The 18,247-nt window shown below is 41.0% G+C and overlaps 3 protein-coding genes and 2 non-coding genes across 5 annotated transcripts; 2 read left to right on the top strand and 3 right to left on the bottom strand.

Moving 5' to 3' along the window:
• The first annotated feature begins 1,240 nt into the window (after positions 1 to 1,240).
• Positions 1,241 to 1,311, top strand: Trnag-gcc. Its single transcript has one exon. It is a non-coding gene; the product is annotated as a tRNA-Gly (tRNA).
• A 221-nt stretch (positions 1,312 to 1,532) lies between these two features.
• Trnag-gcc lies at positions 1,533 to 1,603 on the bottom strand. Its single transcript has one exon. It is a non-coding gene; the product is annotated as a tRNA-Gly (tRNA).
• A 1,028-nt stretch (positions 1,604 to 2,631) lies between these two features.
• LOC108148085 lies at positions 2,632 to 6,283 on the bottom strand. The gene is made up of 2 exons (XM_017274940.2): positions 6,096 to 6,283; positions 2,632 to 5,634 (listed from the first exon to the last, which is right to left on the bottom strand). The coding sequence occupies exons 1-2, from the start codon at positions 6,148 to 6,150 to the stop codon at positions 2,744 to 2,746; spliced, it is 2,946 nt and encodes a 981-aa protein (XP_017130429.1). The 5' UTR covers positions 6,151 to 6,283; the 3' UTR covers positions 2,632 to 2,743.
• Positions 6,284 to 8,343: 2,060 nt separating this feature from the next.
• On the bottom strand, positions 8,344 to 9,257 carry LOC108147770 (accessory gland protein Acp29AB). The gene has a single exon (XM_017274500.2). It carries the CDS (start codon positions 9,224 to 9,226, stop codon positions 8,477 to 8,479), a length of 750 nt encoding a protein of 249 aa, XP_017129989.1. The 5' UTR covers positions 9,227 to 9,257; the 3' UTR covers positions 8,344 to 8,476.
• An 815-nt stretch (positions 9,258 to 10,072) lies between these two features.
• Positions 10,073 to 17,027, top strand: LOC108147984 (E3 ubiquitin-protein ligase Su(dx)). The gene is made up of 7 exons (XM_017274795.2): positions 10,073 to 10,348; positions 12,402 to 12,666; positions 12,740 to 12,882; positions 12,948 to 14,102; positions 14,167 to 15,089; positions 15,157 to 15,355; positions 15,433 to 17,027. Exons 2-7 carry the CDS (start codon positions 12,498 to 12,500, stop codon positions 15,700 to 15,702), a joined length of 2,859 nt encoding a protein of 952 aa, XP_017130284.1. The 5' UTR covers positions 10,073 to 10,348; positions 12,402 to 12,497; the 3' UTR covers positions 15,703 to 17,027.
• Positions 17,028 to 18,247: the final 1,220 nt, after the last annotated feature.

Genomic DNA, 18,247 nt, shown 5'->3' with positions numbered 1-18,247 from the left:
CATTAGGGTGGCTCAAACTCAAAAGTAACTAGTTAGGCTTGATTACCAAGCAATATAAATCTGCACTTGCCGAACTATGCACTTATATAAGTTATATAGTTATTGGTCTAGAAACCGGTGTCTTTTGAGGGGACCAACTTTCTTCCCAAGGTCCCCGGAGGTCACCTGCAGAAACACGACTGTGAGGAAAGCCAATGAACTTCGGGAGGGTTATGCAAGCGCCTCAGTTAACCATAGTAAACCATAACTTCTGTGAACTGTACTTCGGCTTTGGGTCTTTTATGACATGATATATAAATGTGTGGTCCAGTGAGAGTTGGAAGGAGCGTGAGTGACAAATTACTGGGGGCCAAATCATCGACAGTTTCTAGCTGTCAAAACGCGTGCTCATCCAGTCAAGTGTGCCCAAATGTGTGTGCGTCTACATTTAAACAATTATTAGCAACTAATTAGAGTATGGAAGGGCCTGAGTGCGGTCGAAGGAGAAAGTGGATTTTACCTAGAAGTGTGCACCGAAACTGTCACTTTCTAGAGGGGCACGCGCGCCAAAAGCCAAAAATCTCTCCGGGCAGGGTCAAAAGCAGCATCTTCGTGGTTTGTTGGGTAATATCTTTGGGGATGGCAGAGATGAAAGTGAAATGCAAGAACCAGAAGAAAGTTTGAAAAGAAAAACCGTCAAGCCGAAGGTTAAACTGCAAGTTTTTTTTGACGGCTTCTAATTTAAACTTTTAGAGTAGAGGGAAAATTAACAAATTTATTATTAAATGCAAAATACTTAAATAAAAAATAAAATTGTATGTAAACAAAAAATACATAAAGGCAAAATTATTTTTTTTTCGAAATAAAAGTAGGATATTTTGTTGCCAAATCAATGATTTAAAAGTAAACCTTTTTAACTTCTTTTCATTAAAAAACCAAAGTTTAAATTAAAAATATATTCATAAAGAAAATAATATATTTCTTTTAAAACAGTGGGATTTTGAATGGCTTATAAATATTTTACAATAACCCATTTAAATGGGTTTTCAAGATTGGTTGAAATTTTTTGATAATGAAATTTTCTGTTTAGTAGAAGCATGGTAAGGTTTCAGGTTTCTCAGTTTACTTAAGACAAGGGCTATTTTTAGGCACAGCAAGTTGTAGATTGTTAAGTGAGGAAAGATTGGATTATTTCACCGAACAATCTTGGATTGGTTTAGTCCCGGAAGCATATATTTACATTTGGACACACAAACACCAAGCATCGGTGGTTCAGTGGTAGAATGCTCGCCTGCCACGCGGGCGGCCCGGGTTCGATTCCCGGCCGATGCAACAATTTTTTTATATTTTTTACTCGGTACTTAAGTGATCTTAGTAAATGATTAAAACATAAACATTAGCAGCCGAATGGTTCATATTATAAATATGAATTTTACTTAACATGTGTTTATATCGTAAGTACATATTTTATTTCAAATTAATCAACAAAATAAAAAAAAGTGTTATTTTTATTTAACAAGTTTACTGAATAAAAAAAAACAAAAAAATATCGTTGCATCGGCCGGGAATCGAACCCGGGCCGCCCGCGTGGCAGGCGAGCATTCTACCACTGAACCACCGATGCTTGGGTAGCGGGTTTCACAACGTAGATATATGCTTCCGTGACTAAACCAATCCAAAGTTTCTTTGATAATTAAAGCATAAATATGGTTTTTGTTAAAAACAGAAAAATTTGATTAGTTATGAATGCAGTAAGTTTTAATAATATATAATTTCGAATAACTTTTTTTATAAAAATTTTCAAAAATTTGCCTATTAAGTGATTATTATTTATATTCATTCATAAAAGTTCACAAATCTGTCGTACTAGTAACACGGTCAACAACCAAATACTATATTTGCTTAGTACATTTGCACTCATTTTTTATGCCACACATGCGAGTTTATAATAAAACTAGATCTTCACTTCACGAGCGTAAATGTCAAGTGTTTCATGTAATAACGACCATTTGGGAAGCGTACTAAAAACATAAACAAGTAAAAGCTTCATGGATACATTAAAAAAGTGAAAATCTTTTTAGTCGGTGACCAAAAACAGGGGCGGAATCAACTTGAAGAACGTAAATGTTGTTCAAATTCATTTTATGTGGGAACGGCTTGGTATTTTATAACTTCCCAGTGCATATAATAAATATTTTATCATTTCAGTGTTGCAATTTTGTTTATGAAACTTTTCTAACAGGTTTTTCCAGGAGTATTGGTACTAAAAAAAAATTAAAGAAATTTGCCAAACATTTAATCACCTTGAATTCAACAATTTTATCGTATAGTAGTAACTAATTACTTTATAGTGAGTCAAAGATGAAAGAAAAGTAATTAAAATAAATTTAGAAAAAACTTGTATCTTGTTTTTAATTTAAAACCCAGAACCTTGGTAATATCTTGAATAGACCTTCATCTTTTATTTAAAGTACCCTTAAAGATCCAACTCCGCCCCTGAATTTTAATGACCGCCTGGCATATATCACATTCGAAGAGCCATTTAAGAAGGTCAGTTTTTCATGCTGGAAATCCCAAAACCGGAAGGGCAAGGTCTGATTTGGTCTAGAACAAGCCCAGAAAACTTTCCCAAAAAAAGAAAACAAATATATATTTTTGTGTTTTTCAGTGGTTTAATGGATCTCGTTTCGGTCTCAACTAAAACTAGAATAAATAACTTAGCAACTAGACATAAGTAACATTAGGTGGCAAATGTGGAAAAATTCTAATCGGTGCACTTGGAGGCGAGGGTGCACATGAGGGTTTTGGGGCAGAAGAGCAGGCTCTTGGAGCAACTCATCTTGTGGCCCTTCATCTGGCCCTGGGCATTCTTGTAGCACACGAAGTAGCTGGAAATGGAGGTTTGATCGGGGATTTTGTCGCCCTCCTTGCAGTAGTATTTCCTCTTTTTAGCGGAAGATGATGAGCCACTATTCAGATTTTGATTGCTCTGAATAATGGTGGGTCGACTGGTGGTGGTGGCCAAATTAACTTCAGGAAGATTAACTGCATACGAGTCCACAGGATCACTTTCTATGTTCGAGGAGATGCCATTTCCCACCTGCTGTTGACTGTTACCATACTGCTGCAGCAGATTGGCAATACTTTGGGCCTTCAGGGCCGCCTCTTGCCTTCTCTTGGCCTCACTCAACATCTTGATGGCCTCCATCTGAAGTCTTCTATTACTGTCTATGGTATAGCCACTGAAGGCAGGCATCGCATTACCACACTGGGCATAAGTGGGGGCATCGCAAATCCTGGTCTGCTTATTGAAGCCTGTATAGGGTGGACATGAGTAGGACAGGACCTTGCCATCTTTTTTGCTGCACACGAAGTAGCGAGTGCAGTCCGTTTGATTTGGCTGCCTTACGCCCGCCTGACACGTGATCACCTCCACATTTCCCAGCTCATTCAAGGCAGAGGAGGACTTGGTCATTAGAGGGAGTATGGATTTCTGAAACACATCCAGGCTGATAAAGTTGCCATTGAAGTTAACTAGCTGTCCATTGGGGGAGTTACTCCCAGGGTACTTTAAGTTCTCCCCTTTGAAAGGGTTTATATTTGGACTACTGGTAAACATGCTCATCTCCATATTACCATCCGTATCACTATAGATACTACTGCTCATCGTGGGCCTGGGCATATATGGATGACGATGATGGTGCTGCTGCTGCTGGTGCTGCTGATGGTTATAACTCTGCTCCAGATATCCACTGCCAGGTGCTAATTGCTGGCTCATGTCGCTGCTGTAGGTCAGTACGTGAGGAAGAGTGTTCCCATTCGTATTGCCATAGTTGGCCTTAATCATATCTTCATCCATCTCCATGCTTTCGATTTTCTGCGAATTGGGTCGTATGCTCACCCTGTCCGCATCGATTTGTCCCGGGAACATGTCCATTGGTCTGGGAATATTCATGGTGGGATAGCTTTCCGTGGGCTGATACACCCTATTGGCATTGTGCTCACCCAGATGGGGACTTGGTGTGTAATAGGTGGCCACAGTGGCGGCTGAAGGTTGCTGTTCAAAGGGTCTTGGAGTGGTTAAGGTATAATCGCTGGCAAATGGAGACTGCGATCCATAAGTACTGGCCGTTGTAGTGACCGAAATTGGCCTACCCGTGGTCATATACTCTTGATTGGAGGTCACATGCTTATCCATACTCGGATATACCCCCAAACTGTGGCCATATGTGTCCAGAACCTCCTTTTCCCCCGAATTCGTGCTGGATAAATGCACTGGTATCACATTGTTGTGTATGATAGTTGTGCTGGGTTTATTATATCCCGATGAACTTCCTCCAGAAGAGTGCTTTTTGTTCTGCATATAGTGTGGATTTAGGGGAGGTGGCATGCCATAGTACTGCTGAAAGGGATTGCCTTGTGGCGAAACAAAAACAGGCTGCAAAATGGGCTGATAATAGGCACCATTAAATCCCGGATTGGGCAGCACTTTGGGCAGGTTTTGGGCAGCTATCATCTGCTTGGACAGCTCAAGAACCGTCTTTAAAGTGTCCTCTGATATCTTGGGCTCGTGATCGCTGTACTCGTGACTTTGAACGGGATGGTGGTTGGCATAGCCATTGCCACCAGCCTGTTCCTGACTCATTCCGTATCCGGAGGGCAGGGCAAACATCACCGAACCCTCGGGACGATTCACCACAATCTGTGAGTTGGCATAACCCTGGCCAGTACTGCCATGTGTGGAATATGGCACACTATTGGTGAGCATTAGTTTGGTTTCCGGCTCCAGGCGATGGTGACTTAAGTGCTCCTGCAGTCGACTTTTGTTCAAATTGGGTTCTGGTAGCTTAGGCGTAGTTTTGGGTTCTTCTGTGGTGGTACTACTGGTAGTTATTTGAGTAGTCTGCTCCATGGGGTTCATCATTTCGTACCTATTTTTAATGTCAAAGTGTGCCAGGAAGGCATTCAACTGATCTGGACGCATTTCCGCCTGGGGCTTATCGGTTTTCTGATAAGTCTGTTGCAATCCATCAATCAACTGGGATAATCTCTGCAGATGAGCTGTCAAATTGGGATCGATGGGTGATCCTGGCTTGGCTATCTCACTGATGCCAGCCACCTGTTTGAGTTCGGTTTTTAGTTTCTCAACCTCGGTCCTGTGCTCCATACTATTGACGGCAGCCATTTCCTCGCGATTCTCGGGCTTTGGTGCTGGAGAATCCAGTTCCACCAGCTCGCCATCGCCACTGGAATCGAAATTATGACTGGAGGAGATGTCCTCCTCCGAATGTGGCCCATTCTTCACCGCCTCCTCATCCTCCTCGCTACTCATGACGGAGTCCAGGACAATTTCCACGGTGCCATCGTCCTTGTGGCTGTTCTCACTCAACAGCAAACTCGCCTCATCCATGTCGTTGACCAACAATATGTCGGAGTCCGTTCTGCTCGGCGCTTGGGTTGAGCTCATCTCGCTAGGAGTGATGCATTCCCAATCCTCGCCAGGGAGGACGCAGCTGCCCAAAGTGGATTCGTAGACCAGTCCCTCGTTGCATCTCACCGGAATCCACACATGCGAACTGGAGGGCAGTTCGCGGCACTTGTAGAACGCGTCGCAGCGGGTTTTGTGGGGGCGTGTCTTTTCAGGGCACGGTTTGCCTTCAATCCAGTCCAGAATAAGGGAAAAATAGAATACGGAAATGGAAAAAATACACACATTAACATGGGGTAAGTCACATCAATTTTAACATCATTTTTTGTTTACTTTTATTTAATATATTAAATATATAGTATTGGTTGTTTGAATTAGCACTATTTGCTGGAGTTCATTTATAATTTGATTTCATGTAAGTCATCTATTTAATAGTAAATTGTTTTTTTTAATCACAACGATTTAAACGGAATTTCTCTGACTTTAATTTAATATATTTAATAGATAGTATTCTTTTTCAAAATAAGCAATATTTGGTGGTAATAAAAGCTGATTACAATATTCCTCCAAGCTTATTTAATCATTTATTTAATATTATCAAAATAAAAAACTTGTATATAAAGCATATTTTGTTAAGCCCAGGTCTTATTAATTCAAACTCCACACTTCACTTCCTATCGTATTTTACCTTCGGAAAAGTAAAACAAGCCCGAAATCAACACGTAAACTAGTAGCTGCCTCATCGCGGATCCTTTTCGCGTAATCCTTTTTCTCGTAATCCTTTCACCCGTAGTCCACAGTCCGCAATCCGTAGCCGTCACTTTCGATCTGCTCCGTTGGAAGCCCGCGACACGAATGACTGCAGATCCAGAGCGGACAGCACATTAAATTTTGACAATTTTCACTTTAAGCCGACGTTCGAGGTTCTCTGAAACTCGGACAATGTGTGAAAAAGTCCGATAGCGAACAAACAACAAAGTATATGACGAATTTTCTTGGCCTCTCCGCTCTCTCAATGCTCGCATTTAAAACGTATACTTATAATTGTTTAAACAAATAGTATTTGTGCTACTGGAAAGATCGGAGAATCAAGGAAGTTTCACTTTTTCTGCGTCGTTTGTTTGATCAAAAGTGCAATGTAAAGTTAACCGGTTATATTTAGTAATCGTTAGGAAAGTAATATATATTAGCTAATAAATTATATAAAAATGCATAAATGTTACAGCATGATCCAAGACGTTTTTATTCTTTTTCAGTTAAACTGATTTAAACAAGAAAGGAAGCAATTTTCGGCAAGACTCACACTACTCAACTGATAACCCTCAATGCCAATATAAGCAAAACATCATCAAAATTTCAAAAAAATATGCCAGAAATTAGAAACCAAAATTGAAATGCAGATTTATAGGAAACTCACCCAAAATCCTTTAAAGTTAAGTCTTTTCCAAATCGGATATCTGTAAGAAAAGTTAGGAAATTAAATGTTCTGGTTTTGGTTCACTTTTCTGCAAACATTTTTTTTTAATTTAAATTTCATTAAATCGCTTAGAAAATCAACACAAAATAAATTTAAATGCAGCATCTTAGAACACTAAACTACAAATCTCAGGAGGTTTGCCTTTTTAAAATCGGATATCTGAGAGAAAAGTTATGCAATTAAAGGAACTGGGTTGAGGTCATTTTTCGAAAAACATTCATTTTTGGGAAAAATTAAAAGGGGTACCATCATCAAAATTTCAAAAAAATCGACCAGAAATTACAAGCCAACATTTAAACGCAGTTTTATGGGAAACTAATCCAAAAACCTTAAGAATTAAGTCTTTTCCAAATCGGATATCTGTAAGAAAAGTTATGAAATTAAATGTACTGGTTTTGGTTTACTTTTCTGCAAACATTTTTTTAAATTTTAAATTTCATTAAATCGCTTAGAAAATCAACCCAAAATACAAGAGTGAAATTTAAACGCAGCATCTTAGAACACTAAACTACAAATCTTAGGAGGTATGCCTTTTTAAAATCGGATAACTGAGAGAAAAGTTATGCAATTAAAGGAACTGGGTTGAAGTCATTTTTCGACAAACATCCATTTTTGGGAAAAATTGAAAGGGGTACCATCATCAAAATTTCAAAAAAATCGACCCGAAATTACAAGCCAACATTTAAACGCAGATTTATGGGAAACTAATCCAAAAACCTAAAGAATTAAGTCTTTTCCAAATCGGATATCTGTAAGAAAAGTTATGAAATTAAATGTACTGGTTTTGGTTCACTTTTCTGCAAACATTTTTTTAAATTTTAAATTTCATTAAATCGCTTAGAAAATCTACAGAAAATCCAAGAGTAAAATTTGAATGCAGAATCGAAGATTACTAAACCACAAACCTTAGGAGGTATGCCTTTTTAAAATCGGATATCTGGGAGAAAAGTTATGCAATTAAAGGAACTGGGTTGAGGTCATTTTTCGACAAACATTCATTTTTGGGAAAAATTGAAAGGGGTACCATCATCAAAATTTCAAAAAAATCGACCCGAAATTACAAGCCAACATTTAAACGCAGTTTTATGGGAAACTAATCCAAAAACCTAAAGAATTAAGTCTTTTCCAAATCGGATATCTGTAAGAAAAGTAATGAAATTAAATGTTCTGGTTTTGGTTCACTTTTCTGTAAACATTTTTTTAAAATTAAAATTTCATTAAATCGCTTAGAAAATCAACACAAAATACAAGAGTGAAATTTAAATGCAGCATCTTAGAACTTTAAACTACAAATCTCAGGAGGTATGCCTTTTTAAAATCGGATATCTGAGAGAAAAGTTATGCAATTAAGGGAACTGGGTTGAGGTCATTTTTCGACAAACATCCATTTTTGGGAAAAATTGAAAATTTCGAAAAAAAATCGAACCGAAATTACAAGCCAACTTAAAAAAGTACATTCTTGGGAACTGGCCATAAAAACTTCAGAGTTTATTATTTTTCCAAACCTATACAATTCTATACAATTCTATACAATGGATTACATAAATGTGTTGCCATTAATAATAACAACCCAGTTTTTCTTTATATTATAACTAATATTCTTCCTCTGTCTGGCAAATAAACAGAAAACTATAGCTACAAGGGTAATCGATCATTCCACCATTAAAAAGAAATAGGCAGTTGTTGGTGTTCAATTTGGTGGGACTGCCAGTGGCCCATTTTATAAAAGAAGCTGGTTTTCCGGAGGACATTGACATGTATTCACCCTCTTTAACCAAATCGTTAATTCCCAGCCAGTAGTGTGTGTCCTTCTTGAGAATAGCCTGAATGTCGATCAGTTCCTTTTCGTCCTTAAATTCAGCCAGGTGACCTCCCATCTGGCGACAAGTTTTTGAAGCACTCGACCAATTCTTTTCTGAGTACTTCTCAACGTAATAGTATTTCGAGCCGATTTGCTCGAATCCGAGATACTTAATTTTCACTTCCACTCTGGTTAATGTTTCCTGTAAGGCGGCCAGTTGGCTTTCCAATTCATCCTGTCTCTCCGTTAAGTTCTGCTGGTTAATACCCGAAGTCTTTTGCTGGTTCTCCAGTGAGGCCAGTTGGCTTTCCATCGTGTACTGTCGCACCAGGACTTCATTGGCCTTGCTCACCTCACTCACATTCCTCTGATCCTGCGACAAAGTCAAGTGATTCAACACTGGCGTCAATACTCCTAGGCAGAATCCGGCGCACTGATTGGGAGGATCCTCCAAAACACAAACTGATTCGGTCTCCGCCAAAGCTCCGTATGAACTCAATGCCAGCAGTGCCCATAGCAACGCAATTCGGGACTTAAGCATTTTAAATACTTATTACCTCTGAACGGGAATGCATTAAACGTACTGAATCGGTGTTCGTCAGAAATTCTCTTATATATTTTCTTACAAATTGTACCCAATTTATTTTGAGTTAAATACATGCGATATGCTAAGCATTTGATTAATACATATTCATAGACCTGCTTACTTTTATGCCGAAAAAACATTAATTGAATTCAAATAAGAACTCTAATTGTCTAGTGATGCTACCAAAAAACACATGTCACTCAATATCTTTTACATTTTCATGTCTAATATGATATGCTTTTAATATTTAAATATTTTTACAGTTGTCAGTTTTACAGTTTTTACAGTTGAAATCTAAAATCGTCATTTTTGCAACGGCAACATTCTTGTAATTACATTACATTAATTTTGAATATGCTTTTAAATTAATGTTAAATAACAAGTGCCTTTCAGCAGATGTTAGAAATTTGAACAGAGGGTTTAGAACCAGGCTAATTTAACAGTGACAAGCAAATATCGTTAGAGACGGATAGAGATCGATAGTAACTGACAAACATCGATGGAGCCGATACTTTGAAAACATCGATGACATCGTCGAACTAACAGAGAAATGTTAGGCAAACGTAGAACTAACAGAAAAATGTTAGCGAAACGTCGAGCTAACAGAAAAATGTAAGCGAAGAGTCGAACTAGCATAGAAATGTTAGCGAAACGTCGAGCTAACAGAAAAATGTAAACGAAACGTCGAACTAACAGAAAGAAAGAGCGATATCGTTAGAGACGGATACACATCGATCATGTCTGCCAAACATCGATAGAACCGATACTTTGAAAACATCGATTACATCGATGCGATTATCGTTCGTTCCCCACCTCTACCTAATTCGCTTGTAAAAAATGCACAGCAATAACAAATAAACAATTAGCAGCGGTACCAAACTTCTCGCCATTACGTGGACCTAAGCTGAGGCGGCGGCGGAAAATCGTGCAATATTTAACCCACCAGTTTGTTGGCCCAGGAACACTCAATTAAGAATCCCGCAGACACACACACTCATGCAGCCGCGCACAGGAGACAACAAACGCACACACAGGCGCAAGTTGTAGGAGCACCCAAGGAAGAAGAAGAATCAAAAGGTAAGGCGCAGGTAGAAAAGTGGAAGCAAATACCCAGAAAATGCTATAAACAAAAGAGAACACCTTTTTGCATTGGAATTTGCAAGAGGTAGAGCTGCGGCAACGAGTGCGAACGAGACAGAAGCCGCGACCTTTGCCTCAATTACAAACAAACATACACACACACACACCCAATCAGCGAAGGAGTGGGAGTGGGAGAGATGGCAACCTTTTTTTTTGGCGTACGTTACATGACCACCAATATATATATATACTATTAAAGCTGTGTGGGTGACTAAGCCCAGCGGTCGATAATTGAAGGAAGTTCAAGTTCCCCCTCCCCGCTGAACTGCATTCTTGATTTATTGACAGCTGTTGCTGATTATTTATGTGTGTTTTCGCTTTCCACTGCCCCACAAGATAGCTCCCCTTTGTTCTTTACAATTAGCTGATAAACACTTGAATACTGAACCCTATGATAAGCGGCAGAAAAAAGCCGGAAAGTGCGTGCTAATTGATCGGATGTGATGTGTCAATTTAAGTCCATTGAAGCGATTCCAAGTCTGTTTCAACCTGGCGACAGAATTTGATGAGTTAACAAATAATAAACAAGCTGCACTTGTTCACGTGTTCTCGCAAAATGAATGCAGCGAAACCCCAAGCAAAAGGGAAATCGCAATCAGTACACAGAGGGAAACAATAATGATTGGACCAGAACAGATATCAGTCATTTAAATAAAATTAAAATTAAATATCAAAGTGTTGTTTATAAAGCAAACAAAATATACTAATGACCACTGAGTCATTATTCACATAATAGAAATAACATACAGAACATAAATACCAATTTCATAGAAAATCCGATTTGTTTCTGTGTAAACAATCAATATGCAATGCCCATTCAACAATTGAAACTGAATTTATTTACCGTTTTCTTTTTCGTGTATTTGAATGACTCACATGAGCCACATTATTATACAATCTATTGTTGGAGTCCGAGGTGTTTGCTATCAAAATTATAAATGACCAGCAATCGGCGGGGAAATTGTACCCAACAAAAAGTACAGACAAACACACACGCACACTCCCGTGTGTGCTTCGAATTATGGCGAAAATTAATAGCCCATATACAGTGCTTCCCAGAAAACTATGTTTATCATATTCGGTTATCAGTAAACTTATATGGCGGAATTTACTCTGTTTTGTATTTCCCCTTAATCATTCTGTCATTACTCATAATATATTATTATTAAAATATTAAACTTATAACGCTTTTTTCCTTATCAGCTTCTATAAACCTTTTTTTGGGTTTATTTATCTTAGCCCGCATAGTTACTCATTATTTATATATTTTTATAGTATAAAAATAAGAGGCTCGGCAATATATAAAAGCCATCATCAGCTTCCTTAAGAAATGAACTTTCTCAATTATTTCTAAACTGCACTTTTTTAGAGTACAATGATTACGTGTCTGAATCGCACTGTACATAAGCTACAATAATAGCAAAGTAAAACCTGGAAATTTGTAGCTCATATTTTGTTCGAAGAGTTTATAACACGAAAAAAAGTGAAGGCCTGTTCGTTAACAATTTTGTTGCCACACTGTCGTTTACACTATATACTACTAAAGAGCTTAACAGCCTATATCTTATCTATAGTCGCTGTCATAACGATATAGAACTGGCATTATCTCGCTTTCAAGATTAAACTCTAAAGTTTAAACAGTCAAGAGGTAAATGCGCCTAAAGGAAACTGCATAACATTGTATTCTCGCTTAAAGTGCTTGCTAAATCATTTTTAAAAGTAATGCTGAGCGATTTATACTTTATTTATAAATAATACAGTTGACAAAGTCTTTCTCTAACTACAGGAATATAAAGGTAATTTAGGCTAACTTTTATTCAGTCAAGGATGGTAGTAACAGGTCCCCTTTTTCGACTGTATTGGTTAGTTTTGGTTATTGATAAACCATTTACGTATGTAGACTGTGTTCCGGACTTATCTTATCAGCTCCCGAACACGCAATTTCCCATTCGATACTTTCCACCACCATAATGCTTGCTTTCTCTTTCAGAACGAAACTTCCCCGTGGCGGTGAAGGTCACTCAGAGGAAGGAAAACAACGCGGAGGAGAAGGCGAGGAGCAGCAGCAGCAGCACTCAGCCACTAAATGGCCGATGGAAATGGGCTGCCAGCGGGTGCAGCTTCCGGCGGAATGGAGTCCGGACAGACAGTGAATGGAGCTGGGTCGGCCAGCCCCACGCCCACTTCCAGTTCGGGGGCGGCGGCGGGTGCCAGCGGGAGTGCCAATCAAGGATACCATCAATTAAGTGTGACAAGTGAGTAAACAAAAGAAAGCACAAGCAAAAGAAACATTCTGTTCAATTAATTATACGCCGCAAATCGTTTCAGTCGAGGAGGCTTCGCTGCGTAACAATGGCTTCCTCAAGCCAAATCCCTATGTGGAGCTCCTAATCGATAGCAAAAGCAAGAGAAAGACGGACCTGGTTAAGAATAGCTATTTGCCCAAGTGGAATGAGGAGTTCACAGTGCTGGTAAGTAATACAAGCAATATAAACTGCACGGCACACTTCTCAAACCTCATTTCTTTTTCACGTAGATCACACCCAACTCCACACTGCACTTTAAGGTGCTGGACCACTCGAGTTTCCGCAAAGATGCCATGCTGGGGGAGCGGATCATCAACCTGGCGCACATCCTGCAGCATTACAATGGGCGCTGTGAGTTCCTCGAGCTGACCATCGATTTGTTCGTCACCAGCAAGTCGGACAATCGCCAAACGAAGAGCGGCGAGCTGGTGGCCATTCTCAATGGTCTCAAACTGGACATGAGCAAGCTGCAAATTCAACCGGCGGCAGTCCAGCAGAATGGCAATCCACCCGTCCAGGCTGTAAATCCGTCTCTGGTTAGTGAAGCGGCCTCCGGACGCAGCTGTATGATTTACGGTGGTGTGCGAGCACGAATGCGACTTCGCTCGAGTAGCGGCAACAGCAATGGCGGTGAAAGTCGCTCGCCCCTGCCGAATGGAGGTGCGGATTCCCGTAGATCTGCGCCAGCTCCGCCAGTGTGGGAGCAGCAGCAGCAGCAGCAGCAGCAGCAACAGTCCCAGAATCAACCGCAGCCCCTGCGGATGGTAAATGGCAGTGGGGCGGCGGTGCCGCAGACAGCGCCGTATCCCCAGCAGCCGCCAGCTCCCGCACTTGCACGTCCCCTGACCCAAGTTTACGGAGCGCTGCCAGAGAACACCCCACCAGCTGCGGTCTATCTGCCGGCAGCAGGAGGAGCAGCGGGAGTTGCGGGTCCGCCCATGGAACAGCCGGGCGTTGGCTTGCCCGTGAGCCAAAGCACAGATCCGCAACTGCAACCACAACCGGCGGACGATGAGCCATTGCCGGCTGGCTGGGAAATCCGACTGGACCAGTATGGCCGGCGATACTATGTGGATCACAACACACGATCCACATACTGGGAGAAACCGACGCCACTGCCGCCGGGCTGGGAGATCAGGAAAGATGGACGCGGACGAGTGTACTATGTGGATCACAACACGAGGAAGACCACCTGGCAGAGGCCGAACAGTGAGCGTTTGATGCACTTCCAGCACTGGCAGGGTCAGAGGGCTCACGTTGTGTCCCAGGGCAATCAGCGATACCTGTACTCCCAGCAGCAACAGCAGCCCACAGCGGTGACCGCGCAAGTGACGCAGGACGACGAGGATGCACTGGGACCGCTGCCAGATGGCTGGGAAAAGAAGGTAAAACCGTTTACCTACGAACTTTGATTTAATTTAATGTATTATTTCGCTTATCTTGAAACAGGTCCAGTCGGACAATCGAGTGTACTTTGTTAACCATAAGAATCGCACCACCCAGTGGGAGGATCCACGCACCCAGGGTCAGGAGGTGAGCCTGATCAACGAGGGTCCGCTGCCACCTGGCTGGGAGATCCGGTACACGGCAGCCGGCGAGCGCTTCTTCGTCGATCACAATACGCGACGCACCACCTTCGAGGATCCTCGACCGGGCGCACCGAAGGGGGCCAAGGGCGTGTACGGAGTGCCACGCGCCTACGAGCGCAGTTTCCGCTGGAAGCTCTCGCAGTTCCGGTACTTGTGCCAGAGCAACGCTCTGCCCTCGCACATCAAGATCACGGTGACGCGACAAACCCTGTTCGAGGACTCCTACCACCAGATTATGCGTCTGCCTGCCTACGAACTGCGGCGGCGACTCTACATTATATTCCGTGGCGAGGAGGGACTGGATTACGGCGGGGTATCGCGCGAGTGGTTCTTCCTGCTCTCCCACGAGGTCCTCAACCCGATGTACTGTCTGTTCGAGTACGCCAACAAGAACAACTACAGCCTGCAGATAAATCCCGCCTCGTATGTGAATCCCGATCACCTGCAGTACTTCAAGTTCATCGGTCGCTTCATCGCGATGGCCCTGTATCACGGAAGGTTTATCTACAGTGGCTTCACAATGCCTTTCTACAAGCGCATGCTGAACAAGAAGCTGACCATCAAGGACATCGAGACGATCGATCCGGAGTTCTACAACTCGCTTATCTGGGTAAAGGATAATAACATCGATGAGTGCGGCTTGGAGCTGTGGTTCAGCGTGGACTTTGAAGTACTCGGCCAGATAATCCATCACGAGTTGAAGGAGAATGGCGAAAAGGAGCGGGTGACAGAGGAGAACAAGGAGGAGTACATCACGCTAATGACCGAGTGGCGAATGACGCGGTAAGTTCTTACTTGGCAGTATCTTAATATTGTACTCTATTTAATTTTCCACTCAACCCAACCACAGCGGCATTGAGCAGCAGACAAAGACGTTCCTGGAGGGCTTCAACGAGGTGGTGCCGCTGGAGTGGCTCAAGTACTTTGATGAGCGCGAGCTGGAGCTGATCCTGTGCGGCATGCAGGACGTGGACGTGGAGGACTGGCAGCGCAACACTATCTACAGGCACTACAACCGCAACTCCAAGCAGGTCGTCTGGTTCTGGCAGGTGCGTTGGCCTCGTTGCCCTTCTAAACAAACTTTCTGCCCTTTCGCGGCCACTAATCCGGGTAATTACTTTCGCAGTTTGTTCGCGAGACGGACAACGAGAAGCGCGCTCGTCTTCTGCAGTTTGTGACGGGCACGTGTCGTGTGCCGGTTGGTGGATTCGCCGAGCTGATGGGCTCCAATGGGCCACAGCGCTTCTGCATCGAGAAGGTGGGCAAGGAGACGTGGCTGCCGCGCTCGCACACCTGCTTCAATCGCTTGGACCTGCCGCCGTACAAGAGCTACGATCAGCTGGTGGAGAAGCTGACCTTTGCCATCGAGGAGACTGAGGGCTTCTGCCAGGAATGAGTGGCAGTCGATTTGTGGTCGGTTTGTTGATTAATGTTTAATTCCAGTTGAGCGCCTGCGTTACCGTCCCCTCCCCCCTGTCAACCCCCCTACCTATGCCCCTATTTCCTTAAATCCCCTTTCCCCTTCCCCTTCGACGACCACGTTGCGTTAAATAGTTACTGTTATTATTATTACATACGTATGTACTACTACTGTATACTGTAAACACAAAACACACACTTTTGTCTGTCTATTCCTATGTTCGCTACAACTAGGCCTTGATAAAGTTTAGTTACCATATCAAATGAAAGTGTCTAAAGTGCAAAAATATAAATTTATGTATTGAGAGTGTATTTAAAGTAATTTTTAATTTGATTATATATTTTACAATTCCCTTTTGTAAATTTAATACATATGTTCATTACTTTTATCTTATCTTTAAATGTAATTGTTGAGATATTTTTTCAAATATTGATTTGTTTGTAGATTCAACGCCAATACATTAAAGCACCTTCAAGTTCAGCTCAACTTTGTTCAATTTTTAAATAATACTTAATGCACTTTTGGTATCCCGATTTGTTCAAGGAATAGTTGTATACAAACAGTTTTGTAGCGTCCCTCCGTTTTGGCTCACAAAAAGCTGCTCAGCAATCGCAACCAAATGTTACGTTTTTGCCATAAGATTGCACTCCTCTGATTGCTTCTAGTTCAATTGTACAACGAGCCACGGCTTGCATGTTTTTAGCCACTTTATTGGTGAATTTATATTTACATTTATATTTATATTTATACGTCCCACTTGTAAATAGTTTACTCAACCAAATTCAAATTCGAATTGTTAACGAACTGAGTTTGGTTAACTGGCAAACTGTTTTTAACTGTTCAATTGTTTATCGCGTATCATGTTTACACAAGAAATCTAAATAGAAACTATATTTTAAATATGTATATCCACACTAACGAACACACCACACACACAGAAGATATCGTGAGAACTTGAAACACCGCAAAGCAAAAGCAAACAAAATACGTTAGGATTTTAACAGACAAACAAGAGAATACACTTAAACCAATAATAAATTCAAATAGCAATAATTGTTGTTAACAAAACTAAAGGGTAGCGAAAAAGAGATGTACAACGGCAGCGATACATATATATTAATTATGCTACATAAACTGTGCAGACTAAGACAAATCGGAGAATAAGGAGGAGCGACGACGTATATAGGGTTGATTGTGTACGATTACATATTAAATATATATTATATATTAAATAGATTTTATTTAGTTTAATGCAATGTGTACTGTATTATATAAAATAAATGCAAAATTATTTAGTGATACACAGCCGTGTAATTATTCATGCCCACAATACTTGAGGACAATTTTGGCTCTGTCCACATTGCGGTTAGTTTTCGCTTAGTCAGCTGCCAATTCGTTGATGCGGCAATAAAATTTAATTATTTTAAGCGCATTTTCGGCCAGCGCTTGCATTTTAATGCCCCGCAATTAAAATGTATATCAAATATGTAAAAATAAAAAAGAGTCTCGTTTCGGTTGGCCAATGGCTACTGAATAACCACCCACAATGGGCCACTGATAACATCATCGCCATCATCGTTATCCTCGGATGTCTAACCTACATTTTTCCAGCGCTTCCTGTTGGGTGTGCGCTCAAATTTAGCAAGCTGCTCCATTATTTATTGCGGTTAAATTGCAAAAACGCAGCAGTCAAAACAAGAAAACAATATAGTGCTCAGGCGAAGGTACACTGAAAAGAATTTGGGTAATTAAATAGGCTTGAATAAAAAAAATGGATGGTAAATTACTCTTTTTAATTCTGTGGAGTAATAAAAAAGTATTAAAATAACGAAATAAATGTAAAGAATCTGTATAATTCAACAAAGGTTCAAAGTTATATCCCTTTTTTTTCCGTAGAAAACTTTTTTATTTTCTATTATATATATTTCTTTACATTAAATTAACTCAAGGTTCAAAAACTAGTAACTATTATATATGAAAAAACTCTTTTATCTAATATTTAACCATTCGTTTTTTTAGCCATTAAGTTTTAAAAGGGTTTATTTTCTATTAAGATTAACTTTAGGTTTATAAAAACTGTTTTTTTAGTCACTAATTTTTGACGGTGTTTAGTTAGCGGCCACGACATAACACCTTCCCGCTGCTCTGGGGGATTGGGGGCTATGCTACTGCGTTTGGCTGCTCCAGGCTCCTGACTCCTGGCTCCTGGCTCTCAATTCCTGGTTGGCAGCCTGCTGGCTTCAGTTGCGACGCGTGTATTGTTTCGTAATTCCGCCACAAATGGGCGGGGTCATGGGTCGGCGGAGGCGGCACCTTTCGGAGCCCACCTGGGATTCAGTGCTCGTGGTAGGTGCAAGCAATTTTCACTTTCATCCATGATTTATGTCGTTGCTGCCCCGTGTTGCCTTGCCGGTGCAGTTTTTAAAGTTAATAAAGGTTCAGGGGTGTATCCTGTATATAATTGCCTGAGAGTGCCACTTATTTTCTGCGTGTTAGTGGAATGATTATTGTACAATTTTAC

Source organism: Drosophila elegans, unplaced genomic scaffold (assembly GCF_018152505.1).
Source record: "Drosophila elegans isolate 14027-0461.03 unplaced genomic scaffold, ASM1815250v1 contig_814, whole genome shotgun sequence".
In the NCBI taxonomy this organism is placed as follows: domain Eukaryota; kingdom Metazoa; phylum Arthropoda; class Insecta; order Diptera; family Drosophilidae; genus Drosophila; species Drosophila elegans.
The sequence above is the reverse complement of the archived record's forward strand: the minus strand, read 5'-3'. Positions and strand labels throughout refer to the sequence as shown.